Raw genomic sequence first — 26,644 nt, forward strand, 5'->3', positions numbered from 1 at the left:
GCGACTGCAAGCAGGCTGAACAGAAAGCGGGAGCAACCGTGGAGGGGGTCAGAGCTGTGGAACTGAAATTAAATAAATATATCCGCTTCTCAATAGCCACTAAAAAGTTCGCCGAAATTTCCCCAAATTCGCCTCTTCAAGTCCAAGTGCGATTCAAATGGCCAAAAATCGGAACATTTCGCTCCTTGAGTCGGGTAAGCCGCACAAGTAAAGCCAATTGAAAGCTCCGTTTCCGACGCTACAGCTCGCTTTAATTGAAATCCCGTCTGCTTTTTTTCACTCTTCTCCTCTTTTCATTTCCAGAGCTTTATTACTTGATATCTCGTTTCCTAACCACGGGTCCATGTCGGAGATCGGCTGAGGTGAGAGCTAGCAAGCTTCGACCGCTACCGTGTATTGTATTTCAAAATAAGTTAGTTGACCAGCTAGTTGATGAGAGTTATTAGTGACTTGTCTAATCTCGATTGTCTCGTTTTAATCCGCCCAAGGTCCTGGTGAGCGAACTAGAGGAATATCAGGTTTGTGTCCCTGCTATTTTGTTATCCTCTAGATGCTATCCGTTCGTCCTCGGCCAGTCCGGAGATACAAACTTGTTAAGACTCGGGTGGACTTTTTTTTAATAACCCTTATGAGTCTCACACGTTTTGACACCGCTCGAATTTTCATTTTTTTTAATATATATCAGTGAGGTTGTGTTTTCATGGCATGACTCCCGCTTTATATGAAATCCTTTTTATTTCGAATAGCTCTTGCCCAGGAGGTTGGACTGGCACGGAGACGAGCACCCGAGAACATATGAAGATGTGGTGAGATTGAACTCAATATGTGTTCATTGTCGGGGGGTTGATTGTCCTGTGCCAGGGGGAGTCCACGCTCGGTGCTTGTTTACGGTCTTTGTTCTTTGCTAGCTTAGCTAACGTTAGCTGTCTTTGAGTCGTGGCGGCTGACAAGTGTCACATTTCTACCCCAATCGCTTATCCATTGAATATAAATTAACCAGTCGTTCGCTTTGAAATTCTATTTCGATATAGGGTTTAATATTATTTAGCAGTGGCTGTTGTACTGCGGATAGGGTGGGATCGGCTTCTCGCAACGTCGGGGCCGCTCCGCTGACCAATCAGAGGCGGGTATGCGTTGTTTCTGCGTTATTTTGCATGTGACCCGCGCTGTGATTGGTCCATAATAAGAGAATGTTTTGCATAAAAAAAGGCCACGCCTCGCACATGAAAGCGAGTCCTGCCAGTCGTTAGACGTTTCCAAATTCCTACTGTCTTATTGAATACAGCTGACCACACAACGGTCGTCACCTCTTATTTATCAATTTTATATTTCGGAGAATGCAAAATGAAAAGTTCTGCTTGCTTTGCAGAGACTCTGCACCGCCAAATGTAATTTAACAAGTTGTTTTCTTTCCACTTAATGCAGCTTGTAGTATTATTGCGCCAAAGAAAGTGTAGAGAAGAGTTCATGGAGTGTATTGCACGGGCAGTACTGTGACACTATACAAATTTGTGTGCTGAACATGTGTAAGAATGCTTTGGTTACGAGAAATAAATTGTTCAAATGGAATATATCCTGTGAGGAAGGCATATGATATGTCAGATGTTGAACAATTTTTCAATAATTGTATTTTGTACATGCTGAAATGAGCAGCAACCATTTAAGATTTTTCAGACTGGGATTTTTCTCCTTATATTACCTTTGTGTCCTGAACAGGTTGCAGCAAACAGACATGTTGCACCAGACCATTTGCTCCAGATATGTAAGCAGATTGGACCACTTCTTGACAGAGAGGTGCCATCTTGTGTCCCGGGTGTGCACTCTTTACTGGGGTCTGGAAAGCAGTCCATGCTTAGGACCGCCAAAGGTACAGAAAGCCAGATTGATCAGTAACGTGTCTTGTTTTTATGTGTGTGTGTCTGTCAAATTCTGTAACTAGGATACGCCTGCTAAGGTATGCTCATCCATATTGAGCTTCCTGAAATGTTCTCTTTCCTTCCAGTTTTTCATACAGAGAAAGTAGCCTTTAAATCTTTTGCTTGTATCTCTGTCTGCCTCACTTGTCAGTGACTGCACATTCTGTTTTTTTTTTTTCTATTGGTTGCCATGACACTAGTGTCCGAGTTGCGGTCATTGAGTCTGTATTTTGGATAATATCAGCCTTTTTCTATCTAGCTGCAGAGACTGCCAATTCATAATCTCTTTTAGGGTCAGATAATTCTCTAATATGTTTTAGTTATTGGTATATTCTTCCAGCATTCCAAATATGCTTTTTTACATTTTGTTATATTGTGTTTGTATGTATGTATGTATGTATATATGTGTGTGTGTGTGCGCACGCATCTGTGGGCGCTCCGTGCGTGCGTGCGTGCGTGTGTGTGTATATATATATATATATACCAATAGGGTGCTTTTTTTTCTCAGTTACAGTACTTAGATTTGGAAGATGCCAAAGGGCACTTCTCAATGGAGAGTTTCAGAAGTCTTGATTTAGGAGGAAATTCAAGACTCTTTAATGTTTGTCATGAGTTTGTTAACAGTCTTTTGCTTAACATGCTATTTGGGTTATTCTTTTCTGTGAATGTAAATTTTATTGAGAAACTTAAGAAAATTTCAGATTCTGCTGACTATTGTCCTTAATGGGCCATTTGCGAATTGAGTGGATTCTATTTCTCATTGCCATAATGTTCGATTGTACATGTGTGTATTATGATGTAGAAATGTGCAATAATGAGGATAGATAATTGAGTATTTGCGTGCATATCTATGCATGAATATGCATATGTTTAATGTTTGTATGGAAAAATAGCTGTGTGTTTATGTATGCGTATACATTTAAGCATAGATATGTGCATGCTTGTGTTTATGGACACATGCATTTGGGTGTACATGCATGTTTTTTTGCATATATGTGTTTAAACATACATACATATATACATACATAGCTTTGAGGTGTGTATGTACATGTATGTAAACATAAGTATGCTTGTATGTGTGCACTGAGCCTTTTTTCTTAAACGCTGAAATTCTTATCAGAATTGCCCCCTAGACTGACTTGTGCTTGATTCCATGCTTACGGAGACACACAATTCTGGTAAAATCTCAAAGTTTGTCTTTCTCTTTTCAGACTGCGATAAAGTGGGGTTTAAAGCATCATCATATGCAGCCCTTCACAGGGGTAGACCACCAGAGAGGCCTTTCAACTGCAAGAAACCTCTACATTTGGGTATGTCCTACCTCTTACTACTGTACATTTGTGGTTAAAAAAGATAAAGATGTTTTCTTTTTTGAATAATGTATAACTTTCAGGAGTGTGTTTTTCATGTTTTCCTTGAACTATGTAGGTAATGGATGTGCTTTGATGGTATTAGGTTAAGTATTATGAAAATGCAAAATTATTTGAATGCAAATAATTTAGTCTTGTCCGTCTTTACCTACTATTTAGTCGTTAGTAGCAAAGCATCAATACAGTACTCAAACAATCATAAAAGCACTTACTGTGTGAGGTTGGGATGAAGCTGCACTTTTGTTTTTAAGAGCTTGTCAGTTGGTAGTTTGCAGCACCCTGCATTTGTAATCACATTGGAGGCTCACTGATGTCTTGGTCTGACTTGCAGATGTTTGGCATCAACCTCCATAAACTTTCTTGTCTTAGATGGTTTAACAGTTATCAGGCACATTATATTGCAGTTTCAATACCATCATTCAGTGTTGTCTACACATCGTTTTTCTCTGACCGACTTCACTTGCAAAGTTGCTTACTGGCAAAATGATAAAGTTCACTATGCAGAAATGTGTTCTTAGAACCACTCTGTCTAAAATGTACCTCTTTCCTCCATTTTGGGTGGGACACAATTTTGCAGTGTCTCTATGACTAGAAAATTTGCTCTCACAAATAAGTGCCATTAATTGCTCAAGATAGCTTCAGCTTGAGGCAATGAGAACTCAGAACTGGATAAATACCTTATTATGAATGGTGTTCTTGTTGCTGACTGTTCTCTAGCAACAGATACAAATCAGATGCCTCAGACATGCAAAAGGCTCGCAATATTGTTGTAGTTCACATGGTAGATAGTGTCCGCTTCTTTTATTGCCTCTGACATTTGGCCCTATGTGCAACATGTGGAACAATTAGTATAGAAAACGCTGAATGATTATTTGTCCAGTTGCAACCCTCTACAGCCACGACTGTATTCTGACATTCTACATCTAGTGAATGTTCATCGAGGAAGAGAGCTGACAGGAGCACAGCGTTTCAGCTCCATCAATCCCGTCAGCAACTATGAGCGCATGCGGCTCCATAGGCGAATCCTGGGTCATCTGTCAGCAGTGTACTGCATCGCATTTGATCGCACTGGTCTCAGGATTTTCACAGTAAGAATGAATTTGCCAGCTTACCCAATTTTTCATCAATCTTATGATCAAAGCATTGTGATCAAAGTAATTTTAGTTTCCCTTTACTTTTCTTTCAAAAGTAAATGGCACGTTGATGAAGATGGAAAAACTGAGTCATTGATCCTCTGGTTGTTCATGTTTCCTTGCTGATTGTCAATGTCACAGTATAGTTTTGATCAGCTCTTGCTGTAGAATTAAAGAAATGATCATTCTTGCTTTCTCTGATCTCAGATGAATATTTTTCTTTTGTCAGGGCTCGGATGACTGTTTGGTGAAGATTTGGTCTTCTTTTGATGGAAGGCTTCATTCAACTTTGCGAGGACACTCTGCTGAGATCACAGACTTGGCAGTTAGCTATGAAAACACACTAATTGCTGCAGGAAGCTGTGACAAGACCATCCGCGTATGGTGCCTTCGTACCTGTGCGCCTGTGGCTGTGCTGCAGGGGCACAGTGGATCCATTACCTCCCTACAGGTAGAACCAAGACAGTCCTTCATTATTTTCCTTGTACATGAACATTTCTCCCCTTGATAGTGACTTGTGATGCATTATTGCCCTATCTAGATCAGACTCAACTGGTTTCCCTGTAAAAAATCATATAGTAACTACTCTTATGTATCTAGATTGTGCATGTGTGTAGATATGTATGTATGTGTATATACTGTATATACATATATATATATATGTGTGTGTGTGTACATACATATATATACACACATATACACATGTGTGTGTATATATATACATATATATGTAAATGTGTATGTGTGTGTATATATGTGTGTATACATATATATATATATACATACACAATGTGTGTGTGTTTGTATATGTACACACACACTCTAACTCTTCAGAATTTTCTGCCTTTTTGAACAGTAGACACTCCACTGTCATGATTACATGCAGGTCTGAAATACACACACATACATGCACAAACAGAACTTTGCATTCATCAATAGAGTGTTTACAGATTGAGCAGGCAGCCCCTTGTTACAAAGTGGGTCAATGCGTTGCTCAAGGGCACGGGGTACATTGCCAGTGCTCAACCCCAACACAACACAACCCCAGCTAGTCCACACCCCGTATGTCGTGGTCCAAGCAGTTCTTGAACTGGCAGCCCTCCAAGCCAACGAATGATGGATGCTGTGTCATTTGTTGTATTTCAGTGCTTGTGAAACTCTTGGTATGACTGGTTATCCGGATCGACCTCTGATTTTTTTATTGTCAGCAGTGTGCTCAGAATTTTTGTTGTAGGCTTGAAAATACTTTGTCTGTTTATAACATTGTCTCAAATGCAGGCTGATCTGGAGGGTGAATTATCTGGGTGTTTGTGTATATCTTAAAAATAATTTATGCATTTGTCCTGGAACTGTTTCGCTTTCAGTTTTCACCATTTGCCAAGGGCTCAAAGCGCTATATGTTGTCCACTGGAACTGACGCTACTGTCTGCTTCTGGCAGTGGGATGTGAACAACATCAACTTTAGGTGAGTCTCAACATCTGGGTATTTATATTCAATCACATTGTTTTAATAAAAACTTAAATGCACACAAAATGCCTCTTTAAACATTTTGGTAATACTTCTATTTAGGATTGTTTTCTGCATAATATCCAGAATTCGGGATTGAAATGTTTTCACACACCCCTTTAGCTGTTCCATTGCCTTCCTCATGGAGAAAGTCATTGCATATGGAATGTCTGATATCTTTCAATGGACTGACAGCATTACAAATGTTGTCTAACATTTTGTCAAATGTTAGGTTTTGACTGAGTGCATTCATGTGAGTCTTACCAAAACACAGAAAGATGGCTTAGCATAAGTTCACTGATAACCTGAATTACAGTCCATTCTCCTTTGCTACTGTTACTCATTTTCAATTGCAGACTCCCCAAGTTAACTGGTCACTGAGTTATGAATGGAGTGTTGCTGCTTATATGAATAGCTGTTGAAATAAATTAGTGCTCCATAGGGAGTGAGCAAACGAGCAGTCTTAGAATTAGTTCTTTATTTCCCTCAGGTACTACTTCTCAAATGCATCAGATGTATTTCTGCACATGCTGGATCTGGGTCTCTGCAAGGGAAATCCTTGTCTAATCAAACCCCTTACATAGGTTTTCTCCTGCCAAGTGTAGTCACTGAGTGTTTTTTTACATGCCTCAATGCAGGGTTGCCTAATTGAATCATGCAGAGCACCTCTGGGCGGTGTGTTCATTACATTTCTTAACATCTTGTAAGGGTGTTACTGTGTAGGCTGTTATCTTTTGAAATTAGAATGGACATTAGGAATTTTCCTTGAATAGAACAGACCTGCATGTTATATTGGCAAGCAAGCAAGACAGACTGGGTTAACTTTGCTTTAGCACTGCAACCATATTGTCAACCCAGGAGGCTGATTTTGCAGTCTTCCTGCAAAAGGTTGGTTTGCCTTAGTAAACCAAACTCCGAAACAGTTTTCCTTGAAAGGCAACTCAACAAAACCCAGTTCCCAAATTAAAGTGAATTAAGCTGATCTTAAGTGGTTCTTTTTTTAACCATGTCAATCATCACATTAATTGAACATATAAAGCTCTTGAATGGCCTTTAGACTTTGACGTGCTTACTTTTAGAACTTGAATTACTTAGTGAAACAGAATGTAGCCCAAGTGATTTCAGGCCAATGGCAACGGAGTGGTGTGGGCTTTCACGAACAGTGCTGTTGTGATGAAAAGAGGGTTTCTATTTCATAAAAACACTTTTTGTTAAGATGTGTCCAGACCAAATTTTTCCAGTTTTGCCTGAAATATGATTTCTCTGTTTGTCTTTCTAGTGACCGGCCCCACAAGTTTACAGAGCGGCCAAGGCCAGGGGTTCAGACAGTTTGCTCCTCATTCAGTCCAGGTAATTGGACAAACATATAATAGTTGTAAGACCATTGTGTTATTAATATAAGCTGTTTACCAATCTAGTTATTGCTTGTTACTCATTATTTATGGAAAGAAGTTGGTTTTGGATGATTTTTTTCACTTAAGATTTGCAGTTTATATGTTCATGAAATTTAAGGTACAGACATATCTTGGCTTTAAGGTATTTTTCAAAATGAAGGAAAAAATACATTTTTGAAAAGGACATTGAAATTTTCTACTGACTACCAGTATAAAGGAGATTAGGGATAGATGCACAGAAAAATCTAATTTACTTGATCAAATACTAAAAATCTTTGTCCTTGTATCATGTCATAAGGGGGTTACCTTTAGCCAAATATAGTGCCACAAATTTAGACATGTTTACACAAAGGATAGAGTTTGACTGAGGCAGATGATTCGCTGTTCTGAGGATATCAGTGATGTGTATGAGTGCGGCGTGGCGCAGGAGGTAGAACAATCATCTCTGGAACTGAACAATCCTGGTTTGATTCCCGGCTCCTCCTTTTGTCTGTGTTTAGCAAGACATTGAACCCCTAAATTCTCCCCCGGCACTGGTTGATGTTAGCCTACTGCCCATGGTTCATCTATGGACCTGTGGAGTAGGGAATGAATTTCCCCACAGGGAATTGATAAAGGATGAAGTATTATTTTTATTATACAAAGAGATTAAAACTCTTCAACCATTTTTGTTCCAATTTGATTTTAGGTGGGATTTTCTTAGCAACAGGAAGTACTGATGATGTCATCAGGATATATTACTTGGGCAGCGGGACTCCAGAAAAAATATCAGAGCTCCATGAGCACACGGTAAGAGTCATTTGACTTAACACCTAATGAGAGCATATTCACTTTTGCAGAATGCGTTGGTTGGTCTGTTTAATACAACCAAAATGTATTTACAAATGGTAATTTCTATGTTTTTTGCACGCTGTCCAGGACAAAGTTGACAGCATTCAGTTTTGCCACTCAGGAGAGAGGTATGATAAAGTGATTTGTATATTCACATGAACATTTCATGCAATCAACACAGGAGGTAATTGCTCTTTAAATGCGAAAACAATGGTCACATATTAAAGTTTTGGTGTTTTTATCAGGTTCATAAGTGGAAGTCGAGATGGGACTGCAAGAATTTGGAAGCTCCACCAGCGTCAGCAGTGGCGTTGCATTTTGCTCAATATGTCTGCCACTCTTTTGGGGTAAGAATCATCAGTGTTGTGTTAGTGTTACTGTTTGATATTAAGATTTTTATGATATTACAGAGAGCATCATCTGAAGGCCTGAGGCCTCACAGTACAATATGACAATACTTTGGTCACAAAACAGTATTCTTGCCATTTTAAGTTTACTACTGTTTACTACTGTACTTTGTCAGCATAAGATAAGATTTTCTTTCAGTCTATTTGTCCCCCCCCACAGTCACTTTTATGGCTGCAAAATGCAATTGGGAAGCCGACACCCTTGAGCAACTGTAATCAAACACGCAGTCCATCTGTTAATAAAAAAAAATTCTCATCATGATTTGTCAAAATATTGCAAGTCAAGGCTACATTGAAAGTACCTATATTTCCATCCCTTATGATTTAATTATGACGTTATTCCAATCGGCACTTTTTTCAAATAAATTGTTTCAAGTGTGCTGTTCTTTCTTTTCTCAGTGCGGAACCATCGAGTGAAGAGGAGACCTACTTTAAACCTAAAGTCACAATGGTCGCTTGGGATCGACATGATAATACAGTTATCACCGCAGTAAACAACCATCTCCTCAAAGTGTGGAACTCCTACACTGGACAGCTGCTACATATCCTCAGAGTAAACATGCACAATAATCTCATTGAGAAAATCTCAACTATGTAATCTACCTTTCACAAACATCCTAAAATTTTAAATGAGACTAAACTAAACACTTCTTCCAGGGCCATGAGGCTGAGGTGTTTGTCCTCGAACCCCATCCCTTTGACCCACGGATCATCCTGTCTGCTGGCCATGATGGGAATGTCTTTATATGGGATCTGCTTCGAGGGACAAATACACAGCATTACTTCAACATGGTAAGCTGATAAAAGCCGTGACGTACAACATGGTCACAGGAACATGAAGCATTGTCACAAAAAGTGTACTCAACTTGGCTTCAATGTTGTCCTTCAATGTGTATTTGACTTATTACCTTGGATGAATTTGTGCTTTGCCTCCAGATTGAGGGCCAGGGTCATGGAGCGGTTTTTGACTGCAAATTCACCCCTGATGGTCAGCGTTTTGCCTGCACAGATTCCCATGGCCATCTGCTCATCTTTGGTTTTGGTAGCTCCAAGCTCTATGAGAAGGCAAGATTGAACCTCAGTTGCACAACCAAAAAGCTTTAGTTTGAGAAGAAGTACCCTCACTTGGGAACTACATTTAATCGACAGAGAAGTTACCCATATGCTTGGAGTTCACATTTTGAAATGCACTCCAAAGAAAATAATGTGAAGTAACTCAACATGTGTTTTAATGAGTCAATTATTGAATGTTCTCAAAAAAAAACTCAAGATGTATCTGATCAATTTTTCTGTTTGGTTGTCTACCCAGCTCCCAGACCAGGTGTTTTTCCACACAGACTACAGACCACTGATCCGGGACGCCAATGGCTTTGTGCTGGATGAACAGACACAGCAGGCACCTCATCTCATGCCCCCACCATTTCTTGTCGATGTGGATGGAAACCCTCATCCACCTAGGTAAACATAATGCCCTAGCATAGCTGTCTTCAATCATTATTGTACATTAATGATTTTGGATCATTGAATCACTGCAATGTTTTGATGCTGTAACAAACTAGGAACTTCAAAACAAATTGAATTATTGCCCTTTAGTTCAAATGTACTGTCCTTTCTATTCCATAAAAGTCTTATCTTCCATATTTAAACCTCATCTTCTTATCTGCAATGTACACACCAAAGCCATTGTTGGTATTAGTCAGTCGGATATTCTTTTGGTTCAATTCTAACTTCTGACATTTTATTTTACTTTCTAATCTTCAGGTATCAGCGTCTTGTTCCTGGGAGGGAGAACATTGCTGCAGAACATTTGGTTCCTCAGCTTGGATATGTTGCCACAAGTAAGAACGGACAGAATAACTGCAGACGTGCAAACCACTAAAGGACAAAAAATGACATTTCCAGATACTTTTTAGACCACTACACCCCTGTGCTGAAATATTTTTATGTTCTTGATCATCTTTAGGTGATGGCGAGGTGGTTGAACAGGTGATCAGCCAGCAGACTGCAGAGCTTGAGGATGTATCCGTACGACGCAGCAGCCTTTTGGATGAGGCAATACGGCAGCTCCAGGAGCGACAGGACCGCCAGAGTCAACCTGGCACTGAGGCAGAGCAGGGAGTGAGACAGGGAGAAGCTGGTGTCCAGGGCTCTGCCCAGGTCCCAGCTCCAGCATCAAGCACACCACGCAGAGGTACAGTATGAACATACTGGTTCACTGGGACAGTTTGACCCAATTTTGTTTCCTCATTCATAATTGCATTTTTTTATACTTGCAGTATCTGTAAATGATCGTGCAGATGTGCAGTCCCCTCCTAATGTTGGACTGCGCCGTAGTGGACAGGTAGAGGGCGTCAGGCAGATGCATCAGAATGCTCCTCGGAGTCAGATGGCCACTGAGAGGGACCTGCAGGCATGGAGACGCAGGGTGGTAGTACCTGAACTTTCAACTAGCACCTATAGGTAAGCTGTATATTATGTTTGTATGCTTTTTTCTAAGCTGTATCATTTTCTACATTTATAGACCTGTTTATTGATGTGAGGCATAGCTTTCTCAAAGTGTTGTTTTAAAGCATCTGAGTATGTTGATTACCCAAGTAATTTCTTCGCCATTAGTCATTTATGCCACTTCATGTTTTTCCAGGTACCAGGAAGACATCCGGACATCCAAAGGAGATGAGGAAGTTGCTTTATACAATATGAAGAAGAGGCGCATCATCTATAGCAGCTGTAGGGTGGGTGTTTTTTTGACTACTAATGTAGTTATTCTCAGGGTTATGTTTTTTGTATTGTTTTTGCTTAAAGATGCAATTTTATGTCTGTCGGACATATACTGATGTGATCAATTTGTCAGGTATCTTCACCTAAAATGGAAAAGTAAAAGATCCTAATAAACAACTAACCCTAATGTTAATGATGACTAATATTATCATGGAGTTACTCCCATCTTATGATGCACATTTTAATTTTGTTCTCAGACAAATCAAAATGTGCCATTTCAAATAAGGGAATGTTTGATCCTTGATTAATAGTACAAAATTGGCAAGTTTGTGTATACACGTGCTATATATACATAATTTCTCTGCTTCAAAGCATTTGTCATTGCGCAGAGAAGAAAGTCATCGATATTGTATTAAGTCAGGTCAATATGCTACCTCAGGATGATTCAGATGATGAGCCTCCCACTACAAAGCGAACACACGGCCACGGCGACATGCTGGAATTCATAGACTTGTCGTGTGAAGAAGGAGAGGAGACTGTAAGCTCAGAGGTACACACTGAGGTATGAAATTCTCTATTCTCTTGTGACTTTTGAGAAAATATATATTGTTCCTTTGGGATGTGAGGGTTAAACATTTTCCATTTTTATAATCCCTGCAGGACAATGAATTAGATGGCAGTGAGCTTGATTCTTCCAATGAAGAAGAGTGGAATAGTGACAGCCCCAGGTATATCTATTTTATAGATAAGGTTTACTTTCAGTCATTTCAGCTTTTGTTCTTACGGCATAGTTTAATTATGACTTACTTTGTTTGTGGTGGGTAGTAGTACCTACCAGCTGTTTCCTCAAACATGTTTCATATATCCTTAGCTGCCTTTTTTTGTCACATTGATTTGGGGGGAACACAACACAAATACTCATCCACAAGTTCTTTTGATTGGACAGCCACACTTCCAGCGAGTACTCAGACTGGACCGCGGATGCTGGTATAAACTTGCAGCCCTCCACTCCCTTGTCATCACGGAAACGGGTGCGACACCAACTCAGCAGCTCAGAAGATGAGGAGGAAGAGAATGAAGAGGAGGATGAGAAACAGCAGAGCACCGAAGAGGAAAAACCTGGAATGAAAGGCAAAGCGAAGACCAAGAAATCAAAGAACAAGGTTTCCAGAGTGAGTTGTTTAGTATAGTATATAGATATTTCAATTACTGCAGTAAAACACACAGAATATACGTCATTGTAGGATATGTCCAGTATTTTATAACTGACCATATTTAATCATGGTTTTCACAGTAACCTTACACACCAGATGTTTGTTACACAGAACAATCTGGGAAAGACCCTGGGACAGGTCCCAGGATCCTTTGGAAAGGGGTGGGGTTGTTTAAAAACAAACTTGGCAGGTTATTGGCTGAACCATCTGTTTATCACAGCTGAAGCTAAAGCCATTTGGAAGAAGACCAAGGCCATCTTTTTCTGTCAAGACAAACCTTCACTGCCATTCTCTGCTCCTCTTAAAGTGAAGAAATGCTGCTGATACAAGAGTTTTTAGAGAACTGCAAAGCACCCGTGGTAATCGTTCAAGGAGCGACCACCATTGTTCAAGTTGCCTCCACAGATGCCTTTCAATGTTGTCACCCTTAAAACCTATGCTGATTAGCTGAACAGTTTTTGGTTTGGATAAAAGGAGGCCTGTCCAAGATCGCCTCTCATGCGATCCCGTAATGTTCAAGGTTCCAGCTGCCTCATAAGGTTAGGGTTGTTAATAATTTAGAAGGGGAAAACAAAAAACTTCAAACTAAAGTTAGCAGTGGGCTCCTGGTCCTGCAAGTGCTGACTCGGTGTAGTGAATCGACTCTCACCTGAGATCTGACAGCTGTCAGAAGCTGCAGTGAAGCTGCATTTTCTTGCAGGTTGCTCACTGCCCACACGATGGGGCAACTTTGTTTTCCTGTTGTATTCAGTAGTCAACTATATTAAAAACATCATACAACTGTGACCTTTTTTTCTCATGTATGTACATGTTTTTATAATTTTCTCGTCAGCAGTAAATATTTTGATCGACACACTTGGAACCTTTACAGTGGCACTACTTAAACATTTTCGGGTATTCCATTTGACCTATCAGTTGTTAAAAAATACTACAATAATTTGCCTAGGTTTAAAAGTAACATGTATCCTTTAACACTATACATTCTGCTCCATTTATAAGTAACCTTCTGTTGCTGGGATGAGATGCATCTGGGTTGCCGTTGCTGTGTGTCCTAGTGTCATAGGAAAAGAGGTTGTTTGTCGAAAGATAAATATTCATTAATTACTCCTGTGCATCTCTCTACTTCAAACAGCGGCCAAAGATCAGACCATCTATCAACAGGGAAGTGTCCAATGAGTTTAGGCCCTCACTGTGGATCACTGATGTCATTCCCAGGAAATCGCCATTCGTTCCTCAAATGGGCGATGAGGTATGTGTTAAACTCCTATGGGTTTAATCATTTTTACCTATGGTCAGAGCCGGTTTTTGGCACACAAAAAAAGGAAAAAGAATAATCATGGATGAAAATAAGGTGAAAAATCTGGAACTCTAAATGCATACTGAAAATGGAAAAGAATAAACCATTTTTTGTTTTTGCTTGAATATTAGTGTGAATTATTCCAGAATACACGCTTTTGATAAATGCAGTCTTAGGTCCTCTATCAAGTTTATCTTCTCGCACATTATATTCAGGAATTAACCAGATCAAATTGTCTGTCTGTTTGTTAGGTGATTTACTTTCGGCAAGGCCATGAGGCTTATGTTGAGGCTGTGAGTCGGAATGAAGTCTACCCCATCAATTTGGAAAAGCAACCTTGGAAGAAAATGGAGCTACGGGTAAGACAAATAAAACAAGCAGGGTGACGATGCAGCTCTGTCTTCATTTGAAACTGTAAGAGTTTGAAAAGGACTTGTAGTAGAAACACAACTGAAAAATGTTGGATTTGTTGCCAAATCCAAATATCAAGAGGTACAAGTGATTTGCAAATGAAGATATGGCCACCGTGTCAAAAACAACTTGAATGGCAACATAAAAAAATTAAAATGAAAAATTTTTCTGCTTGTATTCAAGGACCAAGAGTTTGTAAAAATAACAGGAATCAAATACGAAGTCTGCCCTCCAACGCTCTGCTGTCTGAAGCTTACCCTTATAGACCATGGAACGGGCAAGATCACCGACAAGTCTTTTTCTGTCAAGTAAGAAGTCAAGTTTCTATCATTTCCCGTCTTCTTAGAAAGTCATAAGTTGTCCCTTGGGTGGCAAAGTTCTCCAGAACCATCCACTGCAATGGTTACAAAACAAAAAGCATTGATACAATTCCAACTCTGAATCAAATCATAACCTACTCCTAAAAGTGTTTTCGCCTTAATGCCAAAAAAAGTATAAAGGAATCCCACAAAAAAATCTGCCAATGTACACATCACAGCTGATTTTTTTTTTTTTTTTTTTGAGTTGCTTTTGTACATTTTACGAACTAAACATTTCAATAGATGGTGTGCACAGGACTGACTCATTCCATTATGCGGGAACTTTGTCAATTTACCCAGCATTTTTTACTCAAAAACTTTTGTCTTCTGCTCCTTTTAAAACTAACTGGTACAAACGACAATATTTTTGAAACTGTAGTTTAGAGGTCAATCCATTAAACTAATTTAGTTACAAATAGGCCATTGTTTTTGTATAGAGCCTCATCACTTTTAATGGTGCTGTTTTTTTTAATCAGTCAAATAACATTTTATTGTACTCAGTCCAAGTTTCTCTCATTCCTCTTACAGATATCATGACATGCCGGATGTGATTGATTTCCTGGTGTTGAGACAAAGTTATGACGAGGCGCTCCGCAGGAACTGGCAGCCGGGTAAGTTGCTGCAAGAACACTTTCAACATCCACTAGTCACAGAAACCCAGAACACGGATGCTGTTAAGTATAATGGACTTCATAACTTTATTATGAAGAGCCGCTTGTGGCTCTTTCATCCCCCTGTGGCTTTGGAAAATGAATCGCTTTATTCAGATTGATTTCATCTCAGTTTGTCATTTTGTTAAATGTAATTCCAAATTTGAAGATTATGGCGGTCTCATAAAATAGAAATATAAGGTGTTTCATTTCTTGTATCTCTAAATATGCGCAACAACATCCCGGCTTTGCAGTTTATTTAGCTTTTACATCCTTGACCTGCAGATTGCGTGCCGAGGTTCAGGAGCAAAAATCACATTAACAAAGTAGCATTCACTGAAATAGTCCTTTTGTTTATTTGCGATGACAGCTGACTGCATGCCCCAGCACATGTGATTATAACATTGATGCCACAAGGAAGTGGACAGAAATTTTGGTTTGTTGCTGGGGGATTATTTAAGTTCAACTTTTTATAATATGGAGGACTCAAATACACATTGACTATTTCATTTGAACGGAACCTTCAAACCCAGCTTCTTTTTTTCAGAGTTCCAAATGTTTTTATCATAGCAGCAATAGATTTAGTTTTGTCTGTAGCGGTTCATTAATTTTATGACTGCATCATATTATGATTTTTTTCTATACCTAGCTTAAAACGGGGAAAAAAATATACCTGCAGTCTTTCGCCTGGAAGTCATATGGGTTTTTGTGGCTCCCTGTTGTTTGATTTTCCGTGGGAAATGGGCCCAAATGGCTCTTTGAGCGTTGAAGGTGGCCGACCCCTGCTCGATACTAATGTTTTATGTCAAGTCATATCAAAGAAACAAAGGATAATTTCAATTCAAGGGCTTCGTTTTATACTTCCATCTTACTCATGACTGAAGTTTTTCTTTTTCATTAAGTCTGTATTGACACTTAGTCATCAGTTTCTGCTGCCTCTGTTAATGCCCTCCCTTCTGTGCAGATGACAGGTTCCGTTCTGTGATTGACGATGCGTGGTGGTTCGGGAAAATTGTCTGTCAGGAGCCGTACCAGCCCGAGTACCCAGACAGTCTCTTCCAGTGCTTCAAAGTCAGGTGGGGTTTCCATTAACAAAGTGTTCTGTTAGCAGATGCTGCGGTGACACATGTAATGGGATTTGTAATAGGTTCCTAATAAAGAATGCAGATTTCTACTTGCCTGTAAAAGGCTTACTTAAACAAGAGTGTGTATCCGGATTTACCTGGACGTTGTCTGGAATTTACCATCTACGTACATGGGTTTTTGTGGTAAATCATTGTCTTTTCCAGTGGTGAAATATTTCTTTACATACATTACTTTTTTTTTCTTTCCAATAATCAGATGGGACAATGGGGAAACTGAAAAACTGAGTCCTTGGGATGTGGAACCTATCGCAGATGATGGTAAATATCTTTGACCATGATAGCAGTACTTTTCCAGTGCATGTCTGCCATATCATTAGCTCAGACTGAAATATCTTTACAACTGTTGTCGTCATCAAAATTCAGAATTGCTGTCAGGACTGTTGACTGAGTTGTCTGTGCAGATATATATTATTTAACTGATGCACCTGAATAGCTATTTCATACAGGGTTTTATCATGACAAAATGTAACTAACAAGATTAAATTACTCATAACAAAGGATTTACTTGCTCTGGAGTAGGTTCTGGAAAACACAAGAAGATATGTATACCATAATTCTGTCTACTGTCAGCTCTCTGAGATCAAAAAGTAATTTGCTGGGATGTTCTATGATTGTATTATTTTTTGAATTTTCTCTTTAGAGAGGGGTTACTATGAATTCTGAAAATTGTTTTTTTTTTCCTCTTTTTTTTCTCTTTTTTCTTTTTTTTCTCTCTTGCATAAATATGCTAATGTGATGCACTTGGCAATTAACTTTTAAATAAATATAATTTTACTCAGCAGACCAGCAGCCAGACACAGAAGGAGGTGGTATCCCTGTGACAGCGGAGGAGATGAGTGAGCTCATGTACAAGCCTCTCCAAGGGGAGTGGGGAGAGAGGAGGAGGGATGAGGAGTGTGAGCGCATTATTTCTGGCATCAACCAGCTCATCACTGTCCGTGAGTTTCTAAACCCCCAGTCATGACTGACCAGCCACTCATTTACGTCAGTGTATCTGCAAGTCATATTCACCCCAAATGAATTGTTTTTCCGCAACCAGCTGCACTAATACAACCTCCTATGTGTCTCTGCTCCAGAGATTGCAGCTCCATTCTCCGGTCCAGTTGATCTGGTCCAGTATCCCACCTATTGTACTGTGATTGCTTACCCAACCGATCTGGGTACCATCAGGCTGCGACTCATGAACAGATTTTATAGGTCAGTCCCGAGAATTCCTTCCCCTTCAGACACGCAATTATTTATAAGCTATTGATAGAGTTCATGGTATTGTATACTCAAGTGGTATGGGTACACTATGGTCATAAAGGCGTGGATATGGTCAACAACAATACTTGGGTGGTTCTCTCGAGTTTGAATTGTGTTCAGTTTGTACTCAAGGAGCCCAATATATACATATTAAATATCCCAATACAATTCCCAAAGACTCCGACCCATTGATATGGTGAGACTTGTTAATGCTTCAACACCATTTAAGCCAAAGTTTGACTATAACATCAAAGTATTGAGATTAACTAGATCAGGCAGTGTCTGTCCCGAACCCTCTGTTGTCTTGTGCCAATTGTAACTTCAGTGGAATGTTCTCAGCTGACATTAGTGGCACATGGTGTGGTCATCACATTCTGTAACCCATGTGTCTCAAGGTTCAACATGTCATGCTCTCTCCAAACCAGTCTCACCATTTTCCCTTGTCCTCTGTAAACTTGAGCTAGTTATGTGTGGAAAAGCCTGAATTAATCACACTAGCCATCTGGCACCCACAGTATATCACTTTTAAACTCTTTGAATTCACCTTTCTTTTCTGCTCTAAAGTTTGGTTTTACCTCCAGCAATCCCTAAACACCTTACATTTAAAATATATGGGGAGCAACTTCAATCATGCGGTTATGCTGTAATCCGTTTGTGTCTGGATTTAATCTTCTTGAATTTTTACATTTTGATAAGTATCTTGAGACACAAGATTGTGGTGGGCATTTTCAGACAAGATATACGTTTGGACTTTTTTACATGCAGTTCTTATCATGAGAAGCAATGCTGTTTTGGGTTGAAATTTGTGTCTTTATATGAATGTTTTACATGCACAGAATGAATGCTACGCAGACAAGAACGTAAAGCTTGTTTTGCCAAACCCGTAACCCACTCCCCCAAATCGTAGTTTGCTGAATGTCTTTGCACTCCACTTACCTAGTTACCATTCCCCAGATGGCAGTTACATTTCGATTGTTCATGATTTTGTATTTTACTTTTCTTTGATGGTCCACAGGCGCCTTTCAGCATTAATTTGGGATGCCAGGTACATTGCACACAACGCCCGCACTTTCAACGAGCCGAGAAGCAAGATCGCCCACTCTGCAAAAATCATCACAAACGTTCTCCACAAATTTGTCAAGTGCGTTTCAATTGTTCCTAAAGACCAGTATTTCTTTACCGTGGTCTATTTTAGAACTTGAATGATTTATATAGTACATAAACTGATTCATTGTTCTTGCTCTCACAGTAATCCAGGCTGTACAGACATCATGGAGATTTACAATGTTGTTGAAGAAATGGATGATGATGATGAGGTATGTTTGAGTTAAGCAGCACATGCTCAAGTATCGCAGTGTTTACTTATTTTGTTCTCCAAGTATATCTCAAACTGTCATTGACATGTGACACATGTTTTTAAAATAAATCCGCTTCCTCTACACTTATGAGATGTAATAAATCATGTTTCATGTACAAGTCCAGATGTCTAAATTTGAGGGAGGGGGGTTATTTGTGTATATGTAAACTAATTTAATTAAAAGGGTTTTATTGTATTTAAATGTTTGTCGATAATAGTAGTAATGGAATTTAAAAGTGAATTAGAATATAACCTCCTTTTTTAATCTCAAATGAACCCAACAGACTTTCATTTTTAACCACAGGAAGAAGATACAGAAGCACCTGGAACATCCTCCGGACACAGACTGCGTCAGGTAAACAGATATGAGTTTTTGAAAGAAAGTAAACAATTACAGCTAAAATACTTTGTTAAAAATAGCGATCTATTAGGGTAATTGAGTTTGCCATTCTGTTTCTTTTCGTATGACCCACCCATTCATATTTTCTCTCTAGACTATTACAGGTGATTAGACAGCCTAATAGGTAAACAACCCATTTTAATTTTCCGGTGGTACACAAGAATTCAGGTGCATTAAAAAGCATCTAATTTCTTGGTTTATTAAATCCAGGGTCAAAGATGAATCCAAGTGAAGTAAGTAGATAAGTAGATTAAGTAGAATAAGTAGATTCCACTCTTTGTACTTTGCTTATCCTCCTTAAAGGTGTTAAAAAACAGGGCTCTGATGCTACGCATCTACATTAACTTTTGTTGATTTTAAAAAAAAAAAAAGCTTATCAGTTTACAAACCAATAAAACAAATGTTATTCAGCAGCTTCTAAGCTGCCTCCAATTTTTCTCACGGGTTCAACATTGCAAAACTTCTGTCTCCTCTTTTCCTGGAAATGTTTCCACATCAATGTCAAGAGAACACGGGTGTGAACTTGTTTAGATGGTTTGTGCTGACGTCAGTTAATGTTTGTCATTAGCGTATCCAGCACAAAATTGGTCTTAGGGACTTTAGGCTGTTATGTGAAAATTGTCAGGTTCCAGTACTGGGCGTTATGAACTGGTGCATTCCTAGTTGAAAGAGAATAAGTAAATCTGTACTTGTTGTCTGAGACATTTGATACTCTGAATGCCCAAAAAAACAACAGACAATTTATTGGTAGCTCACAACATTTGCTATTCTGTCACTTTCTGAGAATCTTTCAATTTTCTCTAATGATTTGCAGCGCTCTGTTGAGGTGCTGCCAGACAGAGATGCCTGGAAGGAACAGTGCAAAAATCTGCTTAACTACATATTTGAGTGTGAGGATTCTGAACCATTCAGGCAGCCTGTGGATCCTCAGAACTACCCGGTACGTTCAGGCAGCACAATAAGATTGCGAGTACAAGATTGTACAAGCAGATTTTTTTAATTTGTGTTTTAAATGTTCTAGTGTGTTTGGTAATGCTGTGTAACCCTAACCCTATGCCTCCAGGACTACCATGATATAATTCATACTCCGATGGACTTTGGCACGGTGAAGAGGACTCTGGAGGAAGACCACTATGAAAACCCCGTTGAACTTTGCAAAGACACTCGGCTGATATTTGCAAATGCTAAAGCTTACACACCCAATAAACGCTCCAAGGTAGGAAAATATCAAACAAGAAGTTTAACTGTTGAGTGCAGGATCTGTAGTGTGTGTCTCGACCTTTCAGACTTTTCACCCACTTTTGAATATAGTTATTTATTTGTCGGACTAATTTTTCCCCCCATCTCTGTTCTAGATATATAGCATGACTTTGCGGCTCTCTGCCTTCTTTGAGGAGCAAATCAGAACTATCATATCTGAGTATAAAACTGCAGTCAAGAGCAGCAATAAGCTCCGTCGTAGTCAGAGGTTCAGAAAGAAAATGCAACAGGAGCCGCCTGCAAACACAAGGTGTGTTTGACTTGTTTTTAGTAGCTCATGTGGCAAAGGAAAACTAAATCTCAAAAGTAAAGATTTTATTCAAACTAAATGTCACAGCTCTAAAACCTCTGGCTGTGATTCTCACAACGTTCAGCTTGGAGCCGTATGCATTCGTTGTCACTGACTTTTGTTCTTCTTTTCTCAAGTCAAAAGAGGGCTTCTGTCAAAACTCAGGAAAAAGTGGAGTCAGTGTCCGTGTCCAAATCTACCTCAGCCAAAGTGTGTGTTCCTGAGAGGGCCAAAAGAAGTCGAGGCAGAAGCTCAGGTCGCAGCTCCTCAGAAGATGACTCAGGCTCCAAAGGTGATCATCAGCAAGTATATTAAAAAAAAAAAAAAAGCCAAATCATTGAGTAAACTTAGATCTACTTTGCATCGTATGTTTATCTGGCAATGGAGAAAAAAAAGTTACACCCCACTATTGAATTTAGAATGTTACTGTGTAACAATTGTTTTTCTTCTATTTTCTTTTTCCTAAATGCAGAACTCAGTTCCTCTTGTCATTTGTAATGTTAAGGCACATCAGCATTCAGGGAACAACAATGAGTATTTTCAGAACTGGAAAATGTGAAAACATACACACGGGAAATTAGGTTGTTCAATGTAATTTTTTGGGGGGTGGGGGGTGCAATGGTGGGCTTTCTTGCTTGTGTATAGGTGAATACAGTGTAAGATTTCACATTGACTCACTAATACTGCAACAATTTGTAAAATCCTATTAGCTTTATTTGCGGCAGTACCCGCATTATGGTTCCGTGCTCTTGCCAAAAAGAAGATGTTCCCTAGGTTCAAGGCTTAAGAGGGTACAATAGTTAAGACCGAATGAGTGAGGGTGTTCTGGTGTGTCTGTCTGGTCCTGTGATCGACTTGTACAGGGTGTTGCTCAACGTCAGGTGGGATTGGTGCCAGCACTTCTGCTGCCCTGTGAGCTGGAAAGACATTGTGGACCATCAATAAAAAAAAAGTCTGCTGTGCTGCATTCACCATCACTTGATGGAAACTTCTGTTTCACTGAAAGATGCTTTTTTCTTTTCTTCTTCTTCTTTTCATATTCTTCAGAGTCTGACAGTGAAAGCGAGCCAACTGATTCAGATGAGAACCGTCCAGGTTCCTCAAAGCCCCGTCATGGCAAACAGAAAGCCAGACTTAAAAGAGGCCCCTCTTCCAAGCAGAGAAAAAAAGGTGAGTGAAATTTGCTCATCAAAACATCATTTCATATCACTTCAAGATAAAACTCTTAACTCAAATTTTATGTTTACCCATCAAAAAAGAGTTATGAATTATGTTTCTTTTCTTACCAGTTGCTGACAGTGATAGTGAAGAGGAAGAGGAAGAAGAGGAAGCCCTTGACAGCGAAGCTGAAGTGGAAGAGGAAGGAGAAGCGTCCTCCCAATCTTCAGGTCGTCGTTACCCCATTAGGACTCAAAGCAGTGGGAGTGCAAGACTCACCCGAAATAGCACTGCTGCAGACAGAAAACGAACCGGTAAAAATTTGTTTTGGAGTTCCAAGTGGTTTTAATTTATTTTACCTCATCTTTATTGTTGTTGATTCATTTTGTTATACGAAGCAATATTGTTGGAAAATCTATATCAATGTATTCAACAAAATATATCCATATTGTGCATAAGGCGTAACAATACTAATATTCTCCTGTGCTCCTCCTGTTTAGAGGGCAGAGTGATGATGAACGGTCACAGCTGCAGGGCATCTCGCAGGGAGAGACGTCGTCACAGGGATACGGACAGGGCCGTGTCTCAGGGCTCTGACAGAGAAGAGGAGGAAGTTACTGTCCGTAGGTCAACAAAAAGGAAAACTGCCAGGGCGGCTGTCTCTAAGATGAAACTTCTTGAAGCGTCGGATGAAGATGAGGAGGATGTTGATGGCCCAAGAAGGAGCAGCAGCCGTTTTCGTCACACATCCCGGGCCAGCAAACGCACCGCAGTCATCCAGAGCAGCTCAGACTCTGACCGAGAGCTGTCACTGAATGGTAATTTGCTGAGAACAGTGTTTTTGTTTTTTTTTCTAAAATCTTAAACCTAAAGTTCTAAATGTTGAGTCATTTTATAAGTTAAATAGGCACTGAAAAAACAGTCTGCGCACACAGACTCTGGTCCCACGAAGTCGTGCCTATTCTCAGCAATGCACCCAATTGTCTCTACAGATTCAAGAAATAGACAGGAATCAACCACAGAATCCAAGGATGGGGAAGAAGGCAGTGTCAGTGATGCCTCTTCTTCCTCTGTGAATCAACAAAATGGAGACCACAGGTCTGTCAAGCAGAGGACATCAAGAATAACAGCAAAGACAAAAGGAAATGGTGAGGAAAATGTTCCCTCTCCTGCATTATCATTCACGTCCTTGAGTTTTGTGCTCCCACTATAGACAGAAATTATCTGTTTTATGCTGCGTCACAGACAAATTCAATCATTTAAATCCACTTCCTTTTGTGATTTTCAACATCTTCAATCAGACAAACTATACTTGTTTCCTTTCCTATGTGGCTCTAAAATGTACCAGATGCATTTGAAATGCAATTGTTGACTTATTGGCCTGTACATGATACATGTTACAGGTTGGATGAATCTATAGTATGAAGCGCTCCTAAGACTCAACACCATTAAAACTACCACTTCGACATCAAAATAGATGTAATGTTTACACACAAGGAAACAAATAGGTAGAGGTGCCACCTTTAACCACACTTCATCTAATGGGGATATGAAAGGGCTACATTGTTAAATGTACATATTTGACTTTGTAGCTTCATGTGATCTCTGCAAATCAACGAGGGCATACCGTAGCTGTATTCATTGACCTCAACCACCATCATTTGCTCAGGAGCCATGTCAGAAATTGACCCCGCAATGTGATGCAAAACTATGCTGTTGAGTCTAAATGTGTGCTGCTGTGATCAGTTGAACTTCTCCTTCTATAGAAACGTTGACCCATGTGAATGGACACAACTCGAAGCATCAGAAGTCGGACAGCAACTCCGAGCAGGAGGATGCTACAGAAAAGAGTTCTGCCGAAGTGGAGGACGATGATGAACAGGCAGCGATTTCACCAATACCCTCCAGAAGAGCGGTAGCCACTCCTGCCAGGAAAAGTAGGATTTTAAGTGAGGATGAGGTAGAGGACACTGAACAGAGAAGCACACAGTGCACCCCTCCTGTGAGCTCAGATGAAGAGGATAAAGTCAATGATTCCCAGAAACAGCCACATCAGAATGGGAGAAATGATGAAGAAGCCATCCATAAGGACACTAAGAAAATAAACAGAGTTTCATCTTCAGAAGATCAACACAAATCTTCTTCGGCTAATAAACTGGACAGTGCAGAATCAGAGGAGCTTAGTGACACCCCAAAGAGAAACAGCACACGCAGGAAAATAGTTAAAAAGGATAAAGAAAGTGACATTGGAAACTTTCACTCCAGTGATGAATTTGAGGTTGAGACCAAGAAAAAGAGGCCCGTGAGAAACAAGAATAAATTGAAAAGGCCTCGTGGTGACTCTTCCCCAGAGAGTTCTGAACAGGAATACAAACCCAAGGGTAAGACGAGGAGAAAACACTCCACCGGCCCATCGGATGAAGAGAGCGACAATTCTGATAATGCTTCAAACAGACGCTTTGGCCTCAGATCCTTGCCTAAAAAGAAATACACCAGTGACAACTCTCTTTCTGAGGAAGACTCTGCTTCCATTAGCCAGTGCAAACAGAGGAACGGGAACAAAACTGCTCCAGTTTCTAGGAAAGACAGGTATAATAAAAGAGAGTTGAACAAAACCTCACCGAGTGAATCCAGGAATCAACTGTCTTCCAAGAGAAAACTGATTTACACATCAGACTCTGAAGATGTGGAGGAAGAGGTAGATAAAAAGCCAGTGCCCAAGAACAATAAAAATGGCAGGTCAGGCTCTGGCAAGCGCCCCAAAAAAGTAAAGAACAACAGCACCGAGGAGGACGCATCTTCTCAGTCCAGTGAGGAAGATGATGGTTTTCCGCAGAGGAGGAGGAGGAGCAGGAAGACGAACGAGAGACGCCCACAACAAAAACGAAAGGAAAGCTACAGCAGCAGCAATCGCAGTTCTGACTCTGAGATTGAGCAGTCGTCTTCAGCCGCTGAAAACTCAGTTGCGAGCTCAGGGTCCCACACCAGTCCAAAGAGGAGTAGACGGCCAGCGGCCAGTGAAAGGACTGCTCGTCGCCAGCAAAGGCAGCGTAGCCGGAAAGCTGTCTCAGATGAGGACAGTGACATGTCATACCGCAAAACGTCGCGAAAGACACGTGTGAACACCCGAAACCGGGGGAGGCGGACTGTCACTTATCACGACAGTGAATGAAGGACATATCGGCGAGAACTTCGTGCTTAAGAGGGATGTTGACTAGAGACGGGAGAGAAACTCGATGGCCACGTTATGGTAGCAGCACTGGTTTCCTTGAGAAAAAAATAAATGCTGTGAAACTGTTTCATTCAGGGATATTTATATTTTCTATGAAAAACATGTTTGTAGATGTGATAACAAATTCAAGCATTTGAACTGCTGGTTTTCACAAGGATGCAGAGCAAAACTCCACCGCCCATAATGCTTGTTGTGATTCGGCCAGCAAAGAAACCATTTTGGGGAGTCTTGTCAGCTTGGGTGCTATCTAATATACCTCTGTTTAATCAAGCATATTGCTGGCTTGCACTAAGATACACTGTAATGAGGTATTTCATACACTAGTTTTGCATTAGAAACTCAGGGGTCAACGAAGTTTACTGTAGTCTCAGACGTGCAGTTGTTTTTTGAGCTAATAAAAAGGACAAGAAACAATTCCAGGTCGACGGAGGACTAAGCACACTCACTGGGGAAATATAAATCAACATTCAGACTTTTGACTACAGCACTCCTATGTAAATCCATACACTTAATGCTTGACTGTATTATGGGTTGATATGAGCCAAATGAATGACTATAAATTCTTTCCCCTTACCATTTCATTTTATGTATTTTGTTTGTGTTGTATTCTAGTGAATACCGGTATGTGTAAATATTTGATTGAGAATGAGATTCAGTGATCAGACAGTAGCAAAGCGTTTTATTTAAATTTGACCTTTTTTTTTTTTTTTTTTTACTTTGAATTTCAATGTCTTGCCATATGTCAAAAATTGGTACAATTTTGCCGAGTACATGTAAACAAAAGTACTTTTTGCAAAATACTTGGATTTCTCATATTGGGAAGACCGTTAATTGTCCTGTGTTACCTATGTTCAGTATTAAAATTCTTTTTCAGAGTTGATTTAAACATTTTGCCAGTCACCATAGTTTAGTTTGGTTTATGGGGAGTTTCTGAAATACAGTTGCTAAATGACATTTTGCTAAATGTTTTTTTTTTTTTTTCGTAAATCACCTTTAATAAACAGATTTCACAGGAAAGCTATTAAGGCAATGTGGTTGTGGAGTGCAATGAATGAGTTATTCTTCCTATTAATAAAAGAGAAAAACAATGAAAGGTGCATTTCTGTCATTTAATTGTCTCCATTATGAACATCCTTAAGAGAAATACATGTGTAGAGCAATTTACTTTATACTTAATTAATTCAGTATTGCTCGTAATAGAAAATAAGTGTGTATCGTGATTAATTTCAGTCCCCTTAGACTTTTGTTCAACAAAATTCTACTGATCTAATTTGCACCAACGATTTGGTAAAATTAGGAAACGTGAGACGTAAAGTTAATTCGGCTCACATTAAATCGCGATTACATATAG

General features: G+C 39.7%; 1 protein-coding gene across 2 annotated transcripts; it reads left to right on the top strand.

The window, feature by feature from the left end:
- On the top strand, positions 1 to 25,378 carry brwd1 (bromodomain and WD repeat domain containing 1). Of its 2 annotated transcripts, none has more exons than XM_086164328.1 (44): positions 1 to 194; positions 304 to 362; positions 489 to 518; positions 747 to 806; positions 1,717 to 1,867; positions 3,128 to 3,226; positions 4,214 to 4,374; positions 4,649 to 4,870; positions 5,784 to 5,884; positions 7,206 to 7,276; positions 8,009 to 8,109; positions 8,239 to 8,279; positions 8,397 to 8,498; positions 8,958 to 9,111; positions 9,216 to 9,350; positions 9,495 to 9,623; positions 9,868 to 10,016; positions 10,320 to 10,396; positions 10,522 to 10,749; positions 10,835 to 11,018; positions 11,200 to 11,290; positions 11,716 to 11,838; positions 11,937 to 12,004; positions 12,223 to 12,448; positions 13,623 to 13,739; positions 14,039 to 14,146; positions 14,382 to 14,506; positions 15,086 to 15,168; positions 16,172 to 16,283; positions 16,549 to 16,610; positions 17,132 to 17,290; positions 17,429 to 17,549; positions 18,613 to 18,738; positions 18,847 to 18,913; positions 19,259 to 19,309; positions 20,169 to 20,294; positions 20,418 to 20,570; positions 20,710 to 20,864; positions 21,041 to 21,195; positions 21,951 to 22,073; positions 22,193 to 22,375; positions 22,562 to 22,879; positions 23,054 to 23,209; positions 23,828 to 25,378. In XM_086164328.1, the coding sequence occupies exons 1-44, from the start codon at positions 158 to 160 to the stop codon at positions 25,231 to 25,233; spliced, it is 6,705 nt and encodes a 2,234-aa protein (XP_086020454.1). In that variant the 5' UTR covers positions 1 to 157; the 3' UTR covers positions 25,234 to 25,378. The 2 variants fall into 2 exon arrangements, with proteins under 2 accessions (XP_086020454.1, XP_086020455.1); XM_086164329.1 differs by having other exon boundaries at positions 17,135 to 17,290.
- The last annotated feature ends 1,266 nt before the right edge of the window (positions 25,379 to 26,644 follow it).

This window comes from Fistularia commersonii, chromosome 18 (assembly GCF_037954325.1).
Source record: "Fistularia commersonii isolate RoL2024-O1a breed Wild chromosome 18, RoL_Fcom_v1.0, whole genome shotgun sequence".
NCBI lineage: Eukaryota > Metazoa > Chordata > Actinopteri > Syngnathiformes > Fistulariidae > Fistularia > Fistularia commersonii.